Raw genomic sequence first — 19,283 nt, 5'->3', positions numbered from 1 at the left:
CACGTCTTACTCTAAAAAGGGAATTTAAGTCTTTTATCAAAACTAGGTTCTTTCTAGCTTATAAAGGAAAACATGATGGTATTCTAACCATCAAATCTATTTTCTCACTTACCATATTGTTCTCCATGTTATATCGCAACACCTTATAAATTATTCAAGATGTTTAATGGTTTAGCATTGTATTCATTCCCTTTAAAAGATACTTAAATAAATCTTCTCTCATTTGTGTCTGTTCACAATTCTCTCATCTATGAATGAATGTGATTTATTTGTAGGTCCAACTATAATGAGAAAAAAACTCTATATTAGGGAATCTATAGGAACTGTTAAATAAAAAATCATCACTAGAAAATTAGTCATAGTAAAATATTAGTTGATGTTATCTACATAATACCAATTCTTTCATTTATATTCGTATTCTATTAAGAATTCCTTGTTGTTTACATCACTTTCTAATAAGACTTATCTTCTCATTTCATTTCTTTGTTCCTTATTATTTTCGAATAAATGGTCATAGAAGTTTAATATCTCAGGTTATCTTACATCTCCAAATGTTATCCTCAATACCTAGTATAATTCTATTATAAAAAAAATATTGAAACTCCACTGTAAAACACTAATATTTATCATACAAATTCTATTTAGAGTTTGAAGTCCAAATGATTAGATTTTATTTGTTTCCCTAGATTCCTAACTTTTAAGCAATTTTCCAAATTTGGTAGGCTTTTAAAGTAGAACTTATATTTATCATGTCCAAAGATAAGAATACTACTTTATTTATTCAATGTTGTTTAATGGATTTTTATATTTTGATGCTAAGGTTTTCTTGTTGCAAATGATTATGGGATATTAGGCTAGTGTTTTGTATACTATTTCTTATGTGTTCCTTCTAGTACCAAAATAGATACATTCCTTATATTTAGGATTTTCATGATTATAAAATTATACTATTTCCTTTAGATGTAGAACCCACATGTCCCAAAAGTAGAGGTGTCATCACTAGTCTCTATACTATGGTCAATATTCCACTTTTTATTGTGATAACAACATCCTTAACAATTATGAAAGTGGGAGGTTTACTTTCTTGGTTATAACATTTGACGGAAATAAAAGTACAAAGGGTATTGCATATACAAAAGTCAACTAGAATATGGACATAGATTCAGCTAATTAACATAGAGCTTGATCTCTTACCATTAATCAATGAAGATAAATGATAGCTTAAGAGATACATAGATCATTCAACTAAAATAAGTATAATAAGAAAAAATATCTTAAAAAGAAAATGGAGTTGTTTTAACATTTAAAAACAAAGTAAATATACTTGCTGCTATGAGAAATAATTTTCTTCTCTTTTATGCAAAATAGAGCTACTGTTTGCTTCTTAACTTTGCCTTCTATGTTGCCCAAACTCTTACATTTAGAGTGAACTTTTTATCTAAATATATTTGAACTACACCATTATTTCACATGGTTTATGTGAGAACAATAAACAAAATTTGTAGGGCACAAAAGATTGGAGATAACACAGGCTTTGGAAAACCCAAATTAAGATGAGAATCATTAAAGTAACTTTGAAAATTTCAATATGCCTCTACTACACTTTGTATGATTATAACTATTGAAAGATGTCTTGGTGCTTAAAATTACTATTTTCAATAACATTACCTTATAAAAGTTTATTAAAAAAATTACATAACATTGTCTTATAAGCTTTTACATAAAAAATTAAACTTATGATTCCATATGTCACATTTCTATATATAACCTAATAGATTAAAATTTTATAAAAATGAATATAAAAACTTTAAAAATTTATTATTAAATATTTATAAATTTAAAATTAAATAAAAAACAGAATCTCTGATAACAAAATCATTGCCAACAAATATATTATTCAAGATCTAGTGATGTTTCCTGAGTTACAAGATACATACACTCTTACACATTCCCTTACTTGGCCTTGAACATACGGTCAATATTGCTAAAGTACATTTTGTCGTCAACAAACATAATAGTAGCCGGGAAACTCCAAAACAAAACCAGGCATCTCCTTTTAGCAAAGAGACTTCCAGTCCACATCGCAGGGCGGAGGAAAGACAAAACTAGCCGAGTTTTACTCAAGAATTATTTTGGCTTTTAATATATTTTTGGAATATTGGGAAAAGAGTGGGTAGACTAGCAGCTAAAACAAGTATGACTGCCCAAAACATGGATACGTTCTTGACAAGCTTGGGATGTTTCTGCAACCATTTTTTGATTTGTACCATGCGCCGGTCATTATACCACCCATTCAGATCCAATTTCACCTTCACAAATGGATCTTCCTCAATATCCTGCAAGTTGAGTCCTTTGCAAAGTCCATTGAACAGATCGGTTACTTCATCATCTGTCCCCATTGAGCTCTGAATAACCCCTGCCCTCCTCAACACGGCAACGTCCTCCTCTCCCTCAATCAAGGTATTCATCAGCAAGACATAGTATGAGATATGTTTCGCTCTTTCTGGCCTGCACGCCTCCATGACCATCAGATTCCTCAAGATCATCTCGGAAGAATCTGTGATAAAAATAGAGGGCAAATTAAGAGCCCTGTTTTTCTTATCAAAACATAGCTTTTGCTTTGATGGAACTCCATAGTAAGGCACGAATTTCATGCCTGAATTAAACAGCTCGGAAGCCGAAGACTTTATAAATGCTTTCAGAGACCTCTCATCATCAGGTTTTTCCTCATTTTCTTTTTTCTTTTTATCGTTCTGAGATTGTACTTGCTGTCCTTCCTGAGTTCTGCCCATACAATTTTTCACTGAAATGCAAATAGCAGAAGAGTCCACTTTTGGATCTTGTTGGGTTTTATCCTTGTGGTACCGAGCTAAGTATTCTTCTGTCACAAAGCTGTGGAACAATCCCAGCATGTGATTGTATTTCCCCAGATCTTTATCTTCTTCAATCCACTCTTGTTTTTCCTCCTGAAATCCCCTGGCTCTGAAAGGGTGAACTATTAAACTTACTTCACGAAGCATTGTGTACAATTCTTTCCAAGCACTCTCCTCCGAATCCATCTCCAATTGCAACAGCTTTACCAAAACCACAATGGGTATCTGATTTTCCATCATGAAAAAATCGCCCAAGATATCAAATTGGCAAGATCTGATTCTGTTCTTGTTATAAATGGGATCAGAACCTTCCTCAACATCTGAAGGATGAGGAGGAGGTATTCCAGGCTCATCTTTTTTCTCATCTGGCCGTGTAAGAACTCTGAGAATTTCAAGAATGAAACAGCCATCCAGAAGGCAAGTCCAAACAACAGTCTCATTCTCGGCGTCTGTTTCTTCTTCATAGCAGCTTGTTATGTGAGAGACTAATTCTTTATTGAACACATCAAAGAAGGAGCTTTGCTTTGGTGGTGGCAACTTCCGCCACAATTTCAAAAGGGCGTCCACCTTGCGACGGTCCATCTCAGACAATTCCTTAGTGGGTTGATGATTGAAAAGGCCAAGGGATACAACACGTGGTGTATAAGCTGCGGGATTTAAATCTCTGAGAAACATGGGAACTCTGTAAATGCAAACAGTGCCGAAGGACTCCCTCATCTTTCTACGACTCCAAGCTCCCTCTGTGTATCTGTACTTCACTTCCTCGACCCATGCTGATTCACTACTTCCTCTTTCTTTTACGCTCGTTGACTCACTCCCTTTCTCGCTCATCTCTGTGTCTTTCACACTTGCTGAAGCTCAATTCTTTGTTTTCTCAGATTCGCCCTATTGTCTGAAGAGAATTTCCTCCAATCTTTTACGCTGAAAAATTAAGGAAATTCTAGTAGTTATATAATGTTTGTTTGTTTTAACTTTATTAAATGAATAAATGTCTGAAATAATATTATACAGATATACAGATTTAAGAAATAGATGAAAACAAATCAAACTGCAATAAATCATACAGATATTTGAGACTAAAAAGTAAAATACCCCACAGCCCATATACAAAAGCATAGAAGCTTATAAAGTGGCGCTAAATGCCTAGAATGGCATCAGGAGGAGTAGAAAGCTCCTGATCGTTTTACGTATGTCATGCATTAGAAAAATCCAGACTGCAGATTGAAATGTCACACTCTGTCTTTTCTACTAGATTTAAGTATTTTACAATCTATATCTATAAAAAAAAATTAATTTGATTATGTTTCTATTTTTCATAAATATCAAATAGAAATAAAATCTTCTAATCTCCAACTCTCGTCTAACACCCAATCCTTAATACAGCTGTTTAACAGTTTTATAAGTTACCAGTACCGTCCATTCGAGAGAGAACTCGTTGTTCCCGAACGAAGGCAAAACACGTCTGGTTGTAATCTGGATGTGAAACGTATTCAACTACGATCAAATTAAATGAAACACCCTTATAATATGCCATCTAAAAACGGTATAATAAATGCCTCTTTCGAAGATGAAATGACATATATACTCGACCATACTATCTAAATTTTATTTTCTAATAAAACAGTTTCATAGCAATCATTGGATTGCTGAAACGATTACGTTTACTCTCTCAAGGAAACTGATCATAGCAATGCGATTAATCTCAATGCAAAACAAAATAAATGTTTTGTGCGTGCAAAAAGAAATTGAATTGTCGAGGCAAATCAGTGGCAGAAGAAGATAGCGATCTACTAACCTATTTCATTGTGAGGCAATAAATGCAGTTTCCAGCAAATCATATCTCTGCACATTGTGTACAGAGCCTCAAATCAGTATTTCCGTTCATAAGAATCAGCATGAGATCATTTGAAATCAGTCCAAAAGAAATCAATAAAAGTAAAGCACTCAATCATCCTTCCAATTAACATAAAAAGACTACCAACACTAACTTTTTATAAGAAGCTATCGAAATTCAAATATAACATGAAGTAATGGATTGAGTAACAAAATTTGAAGATAAAATTATATTAGATCCCACCTATAATTCGAATTTTTATTGCAGAACATGTCTTATGAATTTGTTATGGAAGACGAGCAATCAATTTGTATGACTTGGAGCCGGAATCAAACATGACGCGTCCAAACTTTTACTTTATTTATTTATTTTGTAATTAGATTTATTTGGTCCCCACAGACTACTTTGATTAAAGATTATGCCAAAAGAAATCTACGTCCAATAATAGCTTGTTTCTTTAATTAAAGATTATGCCAAAGCTATGGAGGAATTCTAGGGATTTCTCACTCTTTTTTAGGGTTTTCCTGAAACCATTGGAAGAGAGGGACAATATTCTTTCATGTTTGATTTCACGCCGATTCTATCGAAAAAATAATTCTGTTTTGTGGAAATAATGTAAAGAAATTTGAAGTATCTAGGTGATAGTCATAAGGAATTTATTGAGATTTTCATAGAATACAAAGCGTAGAGATCATGGTAAAAAGAGGGTCGCTTCTATCTAAATTCATAATATAACATTTTACTTTAAATCTGAATTATTTTTTAAAATAGATTTAGAGACCTTGCTCTACCGTCTAAATATTCTTCTTATGAAGTACTAAGATTACAAAGTTAAGTGATGTGTTCTAGATTATATAATTTTATTAATAATCAATATTTAATTTAAATTTTTTTTAATAATAATTTAAATTTTTTTAATTGTAAATAATTTTTAGATTTACTTACTATGAGAAATTTTTTATTTATTACTATAACAATTATATTAAATGAATGAACATATAGTAATACATTCCACCATTTTGAATAGTGATTGACAAAAGTATCACTTTAATCTATGTTTCTAAATGAACTAACACATTTTGTGAAATAGCTCCCACTATTGTGTATATATTTTCATTTTCTGATGCATCTCTACAAACATAATAGTTATATGACTTTTTAACAAACATCATTTATTCTATATATATTCATTCTAGCTATTTGATGCTTAAATTCAAATAGATTATGACATAATACTTCATATGAAACCTATAAGAACTCATAGAACTTTAGCATGTCTTATTTAATTTGCAATGAATAGTTTAAAACAATTGTATATGTTGACAATTGCTACTCAAAATCTTTTATAAAAATTAAATATTATTGGTTAGTTCTCTAACACTAAAAACTAATTTTACATCTCTCTCTCTCTCTCTCTCTCTCTCTCTCTCTCTCTCTCTATATATATATATATATATATATATATATATAATCTATGTGTGTATGTATTTGTGTATCTATACACTATACACACATACACACACACACACACACACATACATATAGTAATATACATTCATACATACATATATATCTATATATTTGTATATATTTATGTATGTATATATATATATATATATATATATATATATATATATATATATATATATATATATACACACAAATTTATACATACACACACATACATACATATATCACATATATATACATATGCATACATATACATATACATATATATTTATACTTACTTTTTCTTGTTCAAATCTTATGAACATATAATTGTAGTAATTAAATTTATCATTCTCTTAATAGAAAAATACATGACATCAAAAGATAACAATAAATTTATTCACTTCTTTTAAATTCACTAGACTAGTAACTAAAGAGTGATACGTTCTTTAACAATTTTCATCCATGAGCACATAATTGTTGATTATAACTTTTCAAATATATAAATTCCAAATCCCTTAAGAAATAATAAAAAAAACTTTAAAAAAATTAACAAGAAATTTCTCTACAACTCAACAATTTGAATTTTAAAAAATAGTTTACTACTACAATAAGAATATCTATATTGCCACATAATTGTCCATTATGACTTTTATAGTAAATCAATTCCAAATCCCATAAGAACAAACCCTTTTTCTTTAAAGTGATAAATGATTTTTAAGTCATTTAAAATTAAATAATTGGTTCATAACTGCAACAAGATATACCACAAGTTGATATTTTGAATGTTTCCATTGTTCCAAATTTATTAAGAAGACACATAATCAAGATGGGGTTCTTTATACATGTTCTTTCTTCTAAAATGCCTTATTTTCTCCTGTAAAAGCAATATGGAATATGTACAACTATGCATTCATGCAAAAGGGTTATTAGTTTACACATAGTCAAAACAAATTATGAGATGATTTAAGTTTTTTAAAAGTATGATTTACACTTGGAAGCATTTAATATCTATTCATGTAGAAATCATAAAACAAATACAAAACTATGAATGTGTTACTCTTACAACCTAGCTTTTTCTCTATTTAACAATTGCTAGCTTCTTTCATGAGTGAGTAAATGAAAAGAAGAGTAGGGGAGAAAGAATGAAATTTTTTCCTAGTAGATAATCTAAAAATTTGTCCAAACATTACCATCTTCAGGTGTAAGAGTTTTAACTTCACTTCACCTGGAAGATTAATAAAGTATCAAGTGTCTTAATTATCACTTACCATTATTTTTAAAATGTAAATACATAAAAGTAGAAATCCCTCTTGCTTTTGCTCTCCCATACTCACAATTCCCTCTCTTAAGAAAAGGAATGATCCTTGTGATGGTGAATAATATTTCTTTGTAGGTTTTTGAAATAATAGGTATCCCATTTTTCTTATATCGCTTGCTAACAACAATAATGTAATATATAGCAATGTTTATTCTAGAAAGACCAATTTCTTTGGCATAATAGGTAATCTATTACCTTAGGATACTTATTTATTTGGGTTGTTAAGGTAGAAGACTAAAAATTTCATTTGTCTTTTTAATATTTTTTCAGATTTTGGGGATCCCCAAACTTCTATTTATTCTATTAGTTGTGTAATTTTTTTCATTAAACTAGGAATAATGTTTTTCATTTTTTTTCCAAATTTTTTGTGTTATTATTTCCTAGTAGTCATTTCTTGTTCTTTCTTATTTCTTTGAAAATTAGGGAAAAAACAGACAATTGACAAATTTTAGAAAATTACAAACAACATTTCATGGATTTACTTTATGTTTCAATCTAACATTTTTTAAAAATAATTCAAGTGGATTTTGAGTAGTGGATAGTTATTCCTCTTGTCAAGAAAATATGTATGGAGAAGAACCTAAGAAATATGAGAAAAGACAATGTCGTGTGAAGGTTAATGTCAATGGGTGCATGACACGAATAGAGAATCTCCTCCCTACTATGTGGACCTATAGACAAAAGTCCTACTATTCTTTAAGAAAAAATATTATCATTTAGATAGGAACAAATCAGCTCTCAATGGGAAAATGTATGCTGTAAAGTGTTAAGAACTATTGTTTTAATCTAGATTAAATAATTGTGTCTCTCCTTTCCTCCATTTTTTTCTTCTTGTATTTTCTTTATTTTTTTCTTCCCATGAAAAAATTCTCAAGATATTGTATTTTTTAGCATGCCTTTAAGCCTAAATGATGTTATAATTTAGTAAATAGGGAATGGGCACAGTCCCTCACAAAAAATTACATCAATTCCTTAGACACATGGATAAGGCCGCAGGTAATGAAACCTATAGAACAAAAGCATAACCAACTACCTAGATCTTAAAACTATAGGATAGAAAAATAAGAACTACCAAATAGGCTAAGAAACTAGAAAAGAAAAACCCAACCACTTCTAAATAAGCCAGAAAATGGATAAAGATGCAACCCAAAAGAGCCACAAACCAATAGAAAGTAGCTCATCGAACCAACGAGTACCAAATACTAAACAGTACACCAACCACAACAAACTAGAAAATATCACAAAAAGAAAAAACCCAACACCATTAAAAACTAAACATTAAGGACCTAACACACACCAACTCAAGGAAAAAGATAAGAAGACCAACCCACTACTTATGCAACTCCTTGAGTTAATCTAGGTAGGAGAACTTAGGGATGTGGATATACATTGTCTTACTTGTCCCTTGGTAGGCCACAAAATTTCCTTCTTTGTTTGTTGAAGTATCCTCCTACATTCTCTTCCTCAATCTTTCTTCAAGTTGTAGCTTCAAACCTCTGATGTCATCTTATTTCACCTGAACAAAATTGTTCTGGGAAACCAAATTATTAATTTTATCCCTAAGCCAGCCTTGAGCTTTTTAATGGTGAAAAGAACCATTAAATAATTTCATTATTTTCTTCCTTTGAGGGCACTCTATTCCGAACTTCTATGACCTTCTCCTCAAGTTGTTCCCAACTATGCAATTTATTTCCCTCCTCCCAACCCACTTCCCACCACATTTTATCCCTACAACCTGAAGTTCAGTCAAAAAATTGATGCTCCACCTTAGAAATGGCTTCAAATCTATTATTTTCCTATACGAATTATGAATTTGGAATAGAAGTCATGTGTCTAGACTCAAAATTGAATGAGATTTTGAGTACGTATTTGAAAACATTGCTAAATGAGCCCTTATAAATGGTTTTTGTGTCTATGTGTTGGATTGCATTTTTGAGTCACAAGATGTGTTCCAAGTGCTTATCATCTTTCATTTAGCATGTTTATACACCTCAAGTCACTAGTTTGAAGTTTTAGGTCATTTGGTGAGGTGTCATTTTGAGCACATGTCAAACCTGCATTTTCCTTAAGTGTCGAACAACTATCAGAGGCATAGTTTACATTTCAATATCCTGAACCCAGATAAGTATCATGACTCACCAATTTAGGAAAGTTTAGAATGCATATAAGAGAACCTATTTCCCAAATTTTTCAATATGTTTTGTTGGGTTTTGAGTTCCTCAAAGTTAGATCTTCATCTCTATAATGGCTTTGTACATTGCATATAAATATGGGAAGCCTTGTTTGATAGTGAATATTTTATAACTCATTTTTTATTTTAAATAAATGTTCATGTTCCTACATTATACTCATAAATGAAATCCTTTGTTTGCAATTTGAAGTCTTAATGAGTCCACTTGATAAGTTTTCCAATTTGATTACATTTGCAAAAACTTAAAACTACCTAGTTCCCTTTTATGACAATTTGTAGTAGACCCATTTGACCAATGATAATTTTGACTCAGTTGACCCTATTGAGATAATTCCCTTTACATTACATATTAGGGGTCAAAGACATGTTATGTTTCAAATTTGAGCTTATAATAGATCCGTTTGACTAGTTTGCAAACATGATTATAAAGGTAGTTTCTAAGGTTTTACTGATGTTCAGATTTGCATAATGGTCGGGAGGCCTGTTTGGAATGTTGTAACTTTGAAACCATGATAGGTGAAGCCAAATAGATTTTTCCACTATATTCTATACTAAAAATACTTTTCCCATACCAGATTGCAAGTTTCCAACAATCCGTTCAACACTTTCCTAAGGCTATTCCATATGAAAAATCATTGTTTCACTCAATTCCCCAGTTCTGCAGTTCCCATAACCTAACTTTGCATGCCTAGCAAATTTTACTAGTTATTATCATGAGCCCAAATTGCAGATTCATACTCTTCCTATAGAAATCTACCAAGGCCCCAAGTTTCATCTTCCCAAATTGTCATTTGACTTTTTTTGAGGTCAAAACCAAATGCACTTTTCTATTTTTGACATGTTTGCAAGATTAGTTTTGAAAGAGTAAATTTTCTGATCAATATCTTTTGACCCAGAAATCATCATGAGATAAAATTTGACAAGGTGAGAGTGTATAGATAGAAGAATAAATGTGTAAAATGTCAACCTCAAGTCAAGTGTTTTTGTTAATTTTTAAGGCCCATTCCAAGGCCTATCAACATGAAATAAATAGTCTAAAAAAAGGTAAAATGAGTTTCAAATGATATAACATTGATCATTTTTTGAATTTAATCAATATGAGGATGTCTTTGGATCAAATCCTAAGATCAGTTATTTGAGTTCAATATTTCTTTTAGTTGGGCAAATTTGTGACCTAACCTAATTTAAGCAGTATGACAAGATGGTGTTATGAAAGTAATGCTTTCCATAATTGATGAAGTCTCAAGTTTCAAAAAATATTCATTGATAACAAGAACATAATTGCAATTGGGATCATGAATCTAAGATGTATTTTGAGGCCACATGTTATCTATAGTTTAGCCATTGGATTGTCCAAGGCTTTCTTGGAAGCATTTAGATCAAGGGGATAGACACCTAATATATAATCTTTTGGAGGTCAAATCACATGTTGTTGTGACCTATAGTTAGGTGATCACTCTCTCAACTTTGATTCCTTGAGTAGGCTACATGATTGACATTGAAGTCATGTTCCAAACTGCAACATCCCATGAAGCTAAAGTTTCTTTGCAAACATAGCGCACCTCTTTTCCTTCAATGAACTCGAATAGATGAAAAATCCTATACTAAGACATGCTAAATGAATGACCTCCGTACCAATTCCTTGATATATTGTTAGAATAATGTTTATTTATTCAGTGGTAGAAATGCATTTAATGCATACTCTCGAACTTTCTACTTACCTCGTGAAGCTTCTTTCTTTGAGTAATATGTAAATTTAAAAATATATAGAAATCTGTAGAATGTTTCCTTTCTTGAAGCTTCTCAAGAATTCTCTAGAAATATGTATAAGTTCTATAAATAGAGCATTCCTCTCAGCTGTAAATGCATGAAGAAAAATTATAGTGCTTTAATAATAAAGTGTCCATATTTGATATGTTCAATCTTGTTTTGTTGCTTTGTTCTTTTAGCTATGTTTTTACTCTTTATATTGTTGTCGTTTAATTAGTTCATCATATATTATGTGGTCTTTGTTGTGAGTGACTTTCTGAATGAAGCATGATGGGTAGCATAGTCAAATTTTAGCTGGTTGAGTTAATGATGTGTTGGAGTGTAGAGTCTATGAACATTATTTTTCTTTGGCAGTGATGAACATAAAGGGATCTATGTTAAAAATGTATAGATATGGTTGACAAGGCAAAGAGACCTTAGAGGAGGCTTGATGGGAGTGGATTTTCCTGCTAAACTTTTGTCTGAATTATAAGTAGGGATCTTTGAGTTGTATTCAAGAGGCATTTCTTATGCAAAATAGTGACCGTGCTAACAAAATGGAGGATGCCTAATAGATTGGAATGCAGGTTCTTCACAAAGGGACATAATTCTATGGCCAACTACAATAATATTTTGGGTGCAAATAAATTGGAAGAAGGCCCCAATTATTCATGTGATGAATAAACTAGAAGGTCACATTAATAATGAAGGGTAAGACATTTTAATAGTGGAGCCTTCAATGTGGATAGGAGAGGTTTTAAGTTGAGAAATGCATATAGAAAATAATCCATTAAGGTTGGAAACATCAACTTCAACCAAATTTGATTTGTTTCTGATAAAGGAAGATGCCATTTTAAGTGCGGAGCATCCATGACAGAGGTTGTTGCACATTTATTTTATCGAATTGGCCAAGATTGAGAACCTAACTTATTAAAAAAAATTCATAATTCTTCTTGCATTAAACACCAAAGAGCCTGAAATGGACCTTTCTTGACTTGATGGATAAGTGTGTAAGGAGAGTATCACCATAAAAAGAGAATTTAGTGATTAGAGAAGCCATGGTGGGTTAGGCCTATGATTAAAAGTGATAATTGTCCCATTTGTAGAGGGCCTTGTGCTAGAGTCTCATCACAGCGAGCTATGAAATGGATTAATGTACCAAATGATAGCTTAGAAATGGGCATGATCAATTTAAGGTGGAGATTACCATCTATGCTAAATGGGTTGATGTGTGTGCTACAAAGGAAAATGTGGAGGAAATAGTAATATACAATTTTCTTACACTGATCAAGTTGTCATACATTTTTCCTATTAAAATTCTGAACACATGTTCTTAAAGTTTCTTAAGTTGTGGCTTGAAGACAAAGGAGTTGTGTGACAATAGAGCCCACTTGGTTAAATTTAGATGGTATAAACTAGCACTTACATCTTTGAAGGGTGCAAGGATTCCACCAATAGTGTTATATATATTAAATAATCTCAGTATATTGTCAATGTAGAAGGCTTGCTCATAATACTTTTTGTGATACACTAAAATATTCAATGGAATAATTTCATCTTTATTACTTTATACAAGTGAAATAATTATATTTTGTTTTTTTTGTGTCATTGGATTCAAGCAATATTCCTTTATTTTTCATATAAATGTATATGGATTATTTTATAATTTGGAGTACTCATTGAAACTAAAAGTGATTTGAATGTAGAGACCATCTAGAGATTTTATTCTAGACACACCTATAAATGTTAGTCCTTGCCTCTCTATTTCATCAATATCAATTGTTTCCCCTATCTATCTCCTTATCTATACCTTTTTATCTTTCTTACTTATGTGCATATATCTAGAAACTTCTTCTTTTTCCTTCACTGTCTCTCTCTTATCTTCCCCCTCTCCTTACCTTTCATCTCTCTCTATTTTTATTGCATCTCTCCCCCCAACACACCCCCATATATATTTATAGTTCTATCTCTTCATCTCGTCCTTCTCTCTCTTCTTCCTATTTATTTTCCTCCTATTTCTTCCTTTTTGGCTTTCCCTTCGTGAGTATTCCCCACTTTTATATTCAATTCTGTTCCATTTATCTACACTCTCTTTGTATCACTTTTTATCTAGATATTTGAATCTTTCAATCTCTCTTGCTCTCATTCTTCTGACATCTCTCTCTCTCTCTCTCTCTCTCTCTCTCTCTCTCTCTCTCTCTCTCTCTCTCTCTCTCTCTCTCTCTCTCTCTCTCTCTCTCTCTCTCTCTCTCTATATATATATATATATATATATATATATATATATATATATATATATATATATATATATATATATATATATATATATATATATATATATATATATATAGAAGGAGATAATAACACTCTATTAGCCTCAAGCATAACTACTTTGGAATGATATTTAACACTTTGTACTATTTTTCTTCCTAACTATCTTGAGCTATCTTTGATTTTCTTTTAAAATGAGGTTTATCAAGTTTAGAAAAATTATCAGTAAGAAGTTTTTAAAACGGTTACAAAGAGATATAGGAGCAAACTCTATAAAGCTAGATGGAGTCCACTTATTAGGTATGAGTGAAATATAGGTGAGGTTGAACTCTTTTACTATTGTCCTCTTGCTACATGATTCCTATAAGGGTACCTACATACCTTACCAACAAAATCCCAATATTTTTAATAAAAGATTATACTAAAAAAAATTGAATCTAAGGCTTTGTTTAAAGAGGGTACTATCTTTAGTTCTCTTTGATTTTCTGTTAACTATTAAAATATAAATTTCAATTAGTATATGGTGAAAGGTCCCATTTGTATAGTTGATCTTCATGGCTATTCAAAGTGCTCAAAACTACATCTTTTAAAAATCCATAGAATACCATATATTTTTCCCAACAAAACAAGACAAACAATTATTAACACTTCCACTATGTTTGCTTCATTAGTCTTATCATTTTAAAAGTTGGGCACCTAAAACTAATTTAATGTTTCAATTAATGATTTCCTGCCCATTGCAATATATCATTGATTTTAAAATTATAACACTACTCAATAACTATATATTTTTCTCTTTCACACCATCCTCAACACACCACCAATTTTGATGTGATTATATTTCCCATAATTCAAACAAAATAGAACATAACATATCAAGAATAATAGGTTCCATTCAATTTTATTAAATAGATAAGAGTTAATCACGTTCACTAGTAAATCCATTATCCTTTTTAAGATTTTACTAATGGATAAACACTTTCGACAAAAATATTTTACTTCCACCATATTTTTATGTCAACATTGTGAAGAAATGATTTGATGTCCTTAATCACAATTTTTTCTCTTGTCAATTAGTCAATCGAATACTCCAAAAATTCTACATAGTTGTTGGCTTCAAAATCACATTGGTGTTTGCCCTAGAAGTTGTGAGGAGGTCCGTTGAAAAGAAAAAACTTTTTTTTTTGCCACATTAGATGAAAGCTCCATTGTTGTTGTGATAATCTATTAGGGTGTGGTGACTGGCTCAATCTATTACACATTGTATCTAGTGTATATAAAAGATAGTAAATCTTAGTTTAAAAAATGGCAAGGGGATAAATATCATGTGCATTTTATCCAATTATATTCCACATGTTTTACTCTTTGAAGTCGACTCATTGCTCTATCCACCACCTATATTAATTTGGGCTTGTTTTTCCATGGTTGTATAGAAAAAGTAAATTTCTATAGATTTCTTTTGAATCCTCGTTTGTGGTTCTCACCTCACATGGGAAACACTCCCTACAACCTGATGTATCTAGTAGTATTAAGTGGGTTTTTGGGAAGGAAACTATATGCACTCAGTTGGTGTTATGAGCTAGACATAAATACTTCAGTTAATCTTTCACATAATGCGATAGCTACTTTCTTAAAGAATGGAAGCATATATATTAATTTAGAGTTGAGAATCCCATTCATTGTCACCAATCTACTATTTTTAATTAATTTAGGTTTTGTTGCATTTCTTTTGCCTAGAACATTGCAGCTTTAGATTGATTTGGATTCTAAAATTATGTTAGTTTTATGAGCCAATGGTTTAAAGGTTTGTAGCCTGATTTAGATGCCCTTGAATTTAATGTGAAATTACATTGGATGCGACTAAGTATATGAATTGGTGGTAAAGACAAGCTAAATAGTTATACCCACAATTATATCAGTTTTGAGTGGATTATATGAGAATTAATCTCCCTTAAATGTTTTAGAGTCATTTTGATTATAAAAAAAAAAATGCATCTATCTACTTATTTAGTACTACCAGTACAAAGGCAAGTATCAAAGCATTTTAGTGGAGTCTGGTATCTGTAAATTGGACATATATTTATAGATAGATTGAATAATTATTAATGTTAAATAATGAAATATTATAGATTAGTGAAAAGTTTATGTCGTTCAATTATTTTTGGAAGAGTGTTGCCCTTGTTACTAATGGTTTTCCCTTTGAATATGAAGATTATCAATCTAATATAATACCAAATAATGTCACTGAATGTTGATACTGAAATTTTTCTACTAATATTTAATGTACATAGTAGAACATAGGAAAGATAATTTTAAAATCTTTATTATTTTGTCTTCCTTGCTAACCATGGGATACACACTAGTAAACTTTTCTTTCGTTGAGGTGTGTCCTACCTTTTCAATAATTTATCTTCAATACAATTATTGTCAGTATCTTTGCACCCTTTTTCATCTATACTTTATAGGCTCTTCATCATTATGGTATGTAATTTGATTATCCTCCTCCAAAAGCATGGGTGGTACATGAGCATTGACATTTTTATTAAAGAAGTACAAACTATTGTAGTGGTTTCCACCATGATATGAGACATGAAGTGTGGGTATTTTTGAGCTATCAATATTGCAGATTTGGGATACTTGGCTCTTCAAATGGTATAGATGAATGTTAGTTTAAGACACCATGGAGGCTACATAAAGCTCACAATGGTCTACTCAAGTTCCATATTTGACCATTTTTCACAGTATTCTTCAAAATTGATGTCATCTTTCTAAGAAAAGAAAGGCTCAAAGTTTGAACAATTCTCCATAATGAACTCCACTACTATACTATGATACTTTGAGTGTTTCTCTTGGTTACCTTCAAGTTGATCTGCTAGGTCTCTTGAAAAATAATTTTCATCTATTAGCATTTGCACCATTCTTATCCATAATCCATTATGTTGAGCCTTCATTTCTTCTTGGCTCTCCTCCTCACTTTATGCTTCATCCAACATGATGCTTAATTGATATTGTTTGTCTTCTTCTTTGACGGGCATGTTTGACTGAGAAAGATGTAGTTCCAGTTAAATATTTATTTGATATATAATTCAAATAGATGATGAAATGTATAATTCAACCTTACATATAGGTCTTAAGAATTCTATTTCAAAAATGCATAATGTTATGTTCAACTATTCTGCAATGATCTCAACCTTTTCCTAAATTATAAAATTTATTCATATCTGATCCTAGACAATATGAAAATGATACAAATTAAATGAGTTCGATTTTATGAACATGTACACAAGACATTACCTCTTAAGGTGTAGGAGACAAATAGTTACAGTCAGAAGTGATGGGAGATTCAAAGTCAAGGCTAATACATCTTTGGTAAGACTAATATGTCTTCTATATATAGAAATCACTTAGATGTCCTTGATATAGTTCGGGGAGAATGAAATTGCATGTCTACAATATATTGATGCAATTCTACTTGAGGTAGTGATAGATATAGATACAATTAACCTAAATAAATAAAGTAGGAAATGACCAATTTATCATAGGGCTTATTGTAGGGAAATTCTACTCTCTGTGTGTGTGTGTGTGTGTGTGTGTGAGAGAGAGAGAGAGAGAGAGAGAGATAGAGAGAGAGAGAGAGATGTGGATATAGAAATAGATATGAATAGAGATCTACAAATATGTCACAATATTGAGTGAAGCCATCTACATTTATCAATACAATATGTTTTTCATATGTGACAAGTCAATTCTTGTCAGCTTAGGGTGGGGGAGACATGGTGCCATGACACACACGTAGAACTTTGTGAAGATTATTATCTTATATTATCCAATATTAATATCAAGTGATCCTTAATCTTAAGCACAAACTAATCTAGCTTTAATTAAAAATTTAGTAGTAAATCCTTATGTTATTTAACATTTAGTTTAGAGTTCGTTTGGATAGAATGGCTTGATATAATCACACTTATCTATTGATATCTCTCTCTACTCTCATTATCATTGTACATACATTTTCATCCATCCATTTTGCCCTTATTGCACCCCTATTTAAATAGCTATTTTAATACATTTAATCCTCTCCATCAAAACTATCACTTCCCTATTGTAGGCTGTAGGGTTTTTCTCTCATCATTATGAGCTTGAGCCCTACTTTGTAAGATAATCAATTCCAAATTATTTCAAGTGGTCAAATATGGAGCATCTCTTCTGAAAATATTTCATTTTACAAATCACAAAAATAGAACATCCTCATCAAATCGTATCATCTATCTATAAGTTTGTGCATTCTACCTTTTATTTATTTGCTCAATATTCTTAAGTTAAATTCAATATAAGATCAACCAAGAGAAATTAACCTTAACAATCTAAATTTTCATAACCACATATTGATACGAAAGTACATTTTGTCATCAACAAACATAATGGTAAGCCAGGAAACTCCAAAACAAACCCAGGCATCTTCTTTAGCAAAGAGACTTCCAGTCCATATCACAGGGCGGAGGAAAAACAAAACTAGTTGAGCTTTACTCAAGAATTAATTTGGCCTTTAATATATTTTTGGAATATTGGGAAAAGAGTGGGTAGACCAGCAGCTAAAACAAGTACGACTGCCCAAAACATGGATACATTCTTGACAAGCCTGGGATGTTTCTGCAACCACTTTTTGATTTGTACCATGCGCCGGTCATTATACCACCCATTCTGATTCAATTTCACCTTCACAAATGGATCTTCATCAATGTCCATTGAATAGATCGGTTACTTCATCATCTGTCCCCACTGAGCTCTGAATAACCCCTGCTCTCCTCAACAGGGCAACGTCCTCCTCTCCCTCAATCAAGGTATTCATCAACAATACATAGTATGAGATATGTTTCACTCTTTCTGGCCTACACGCCTCCATGGCCATCAGATTCCTCAAGATCATCTCGGAAGAATCTGTGATAAAAATAGAGGGAAAATTAAGAGCCCTATTTTTCTTATCAAAGCATAGGTTTTCCTTTGATGGGACTCCATAGTAAGGCTTGAACTTCATGCCTGAATTAAATAGCTCGGAAGCCAAAGACTTTATAAATGCTTTCAGAGATCTCTCATCATCAAGTTTTTCCTCATTTTTGTTTTCCTTTTTATCGTTCTAAGATTGTACTTGCTGTCCTTCCTAAGTTCTGCCCATACAATTTTTTATTGAAATGCAAATAGCAAAAGAGTCCACTTTTGGATCTTGTTGGGTTTTATCCTTGAGGTACCAAGATAAGTATTCTTCTGTCACAAAGCTGTGGAACAATCCCAGCATTGAAGCTTGTTTCTTCTTCATAGCAGCTTGTTATGTGAGAGACTAATTCTGTTAGGTTTATTACATTAATTAGGTTAGTTTTTGTGTTTAGATTAGATAAATGAAATTAGTTCAATATATAGTTGTTGGAAGGTTATATATAAACATGCCCAGACATCAATGTAATTGATTCAGTATTATTCAATATTATTCATATTATTCTAGTATCATTTCAATATCATTTTCATTATCAATTCTTTATGTTTCCGAATGTATCCTAAAAATCTAAATCAATAGTTTCTCTTTCATCTCATATTTTCAGT

General features: G+C 31.3%; 1 protein-coding gene and 1 pseudogene across 4 annotated transcripts; both read right to left on the bottom strand.

The window, feature by feature from the left end:
- Window positions 1–1,864: 1,864 nt before the first annotated feature.
- On the bottom strand, window positions 1,865–5,018 carry LOC149536558 (putative UPF0481 protein At3g02645). 4 transcript variants are annotated; one of them, XM_089806460.1, is made up of 3 exons: window positions 4,951–5,018; window positions 4,669–4,715; window positions 1,865–3,794 (listed from the first exon to the last, which is right to left on the bottom strand). In XM_089806460.1, exon 3 carries the CDS (start codon window positions 3,702–3,704, stop codon window positions 2,121–2,123), a length of 1,584 nt encoding a protein of 527 aa, XP_089662586.1. In that variant the 5' UTR covers window positions 3,705–3,794; window positions 4,669–4,715; window positions 4,951–5,018; the 3' UTR covers window positions 1,865–2,120. The 4 variants fall into 4 exon arrangements, with proteins under 4 accessions (XP_089662586.1, XP_089662587.1, XP_089662588.1 ...); XM_089806461.1 differs by lacking the exon at window positions 4,951–5,018 and adding an exon at window positions 4,862–4,947; XM_089806462.1 differs by lacking the exon at window positions 4,951–5,018 and adding an exon at window positions 4,287–4,346 and having other exon boundaries at window positions 4,669–4,694.
- Window positions 5,019–18,215: 13,197 nt separating this feature from the next.
- On the bottom strand, window positions 18,216–19,002 carry LOC149536557 (putative UPF0481 protein At3g02645; annotated as a pseudogene).
- Between the last annotated feature and the right edge of the window lie 281 nt (window positions 19,003–19,283).

Source organism: Cupressus sempervirens, chromosome 10, assembly GCF_028749045.1.
Source record: "Cupressus sempervirens isolate cs-2001-9-10 chromosome 10, ASM2874904v1, whole genome shotgun sequence".
Classification (NCBI taxonomy): domain Eukaryota; kingdom Viridiplantae; phylum Streptophyta; class Pinopsida; order Cupressales; family Cupressaceae; genus Cupressus; species Cupressus sempervirens.
The sequence above is the reverse complement of the archived record's forward strand: the minus strand, read 5'-3'. Positions and strand labels throughout refer to the sequence as shown.

Bases quoted from the DNA above. Each gene is read 5' to 3' on its own strand.
- LOC149536558 (XM_089806460.1), bottom strand. From the start codon at position 3,704: ATGAGCGAGAAAGGGAGTGAGTCAACGAGCGTAAAAGAAAGAGGAAGT.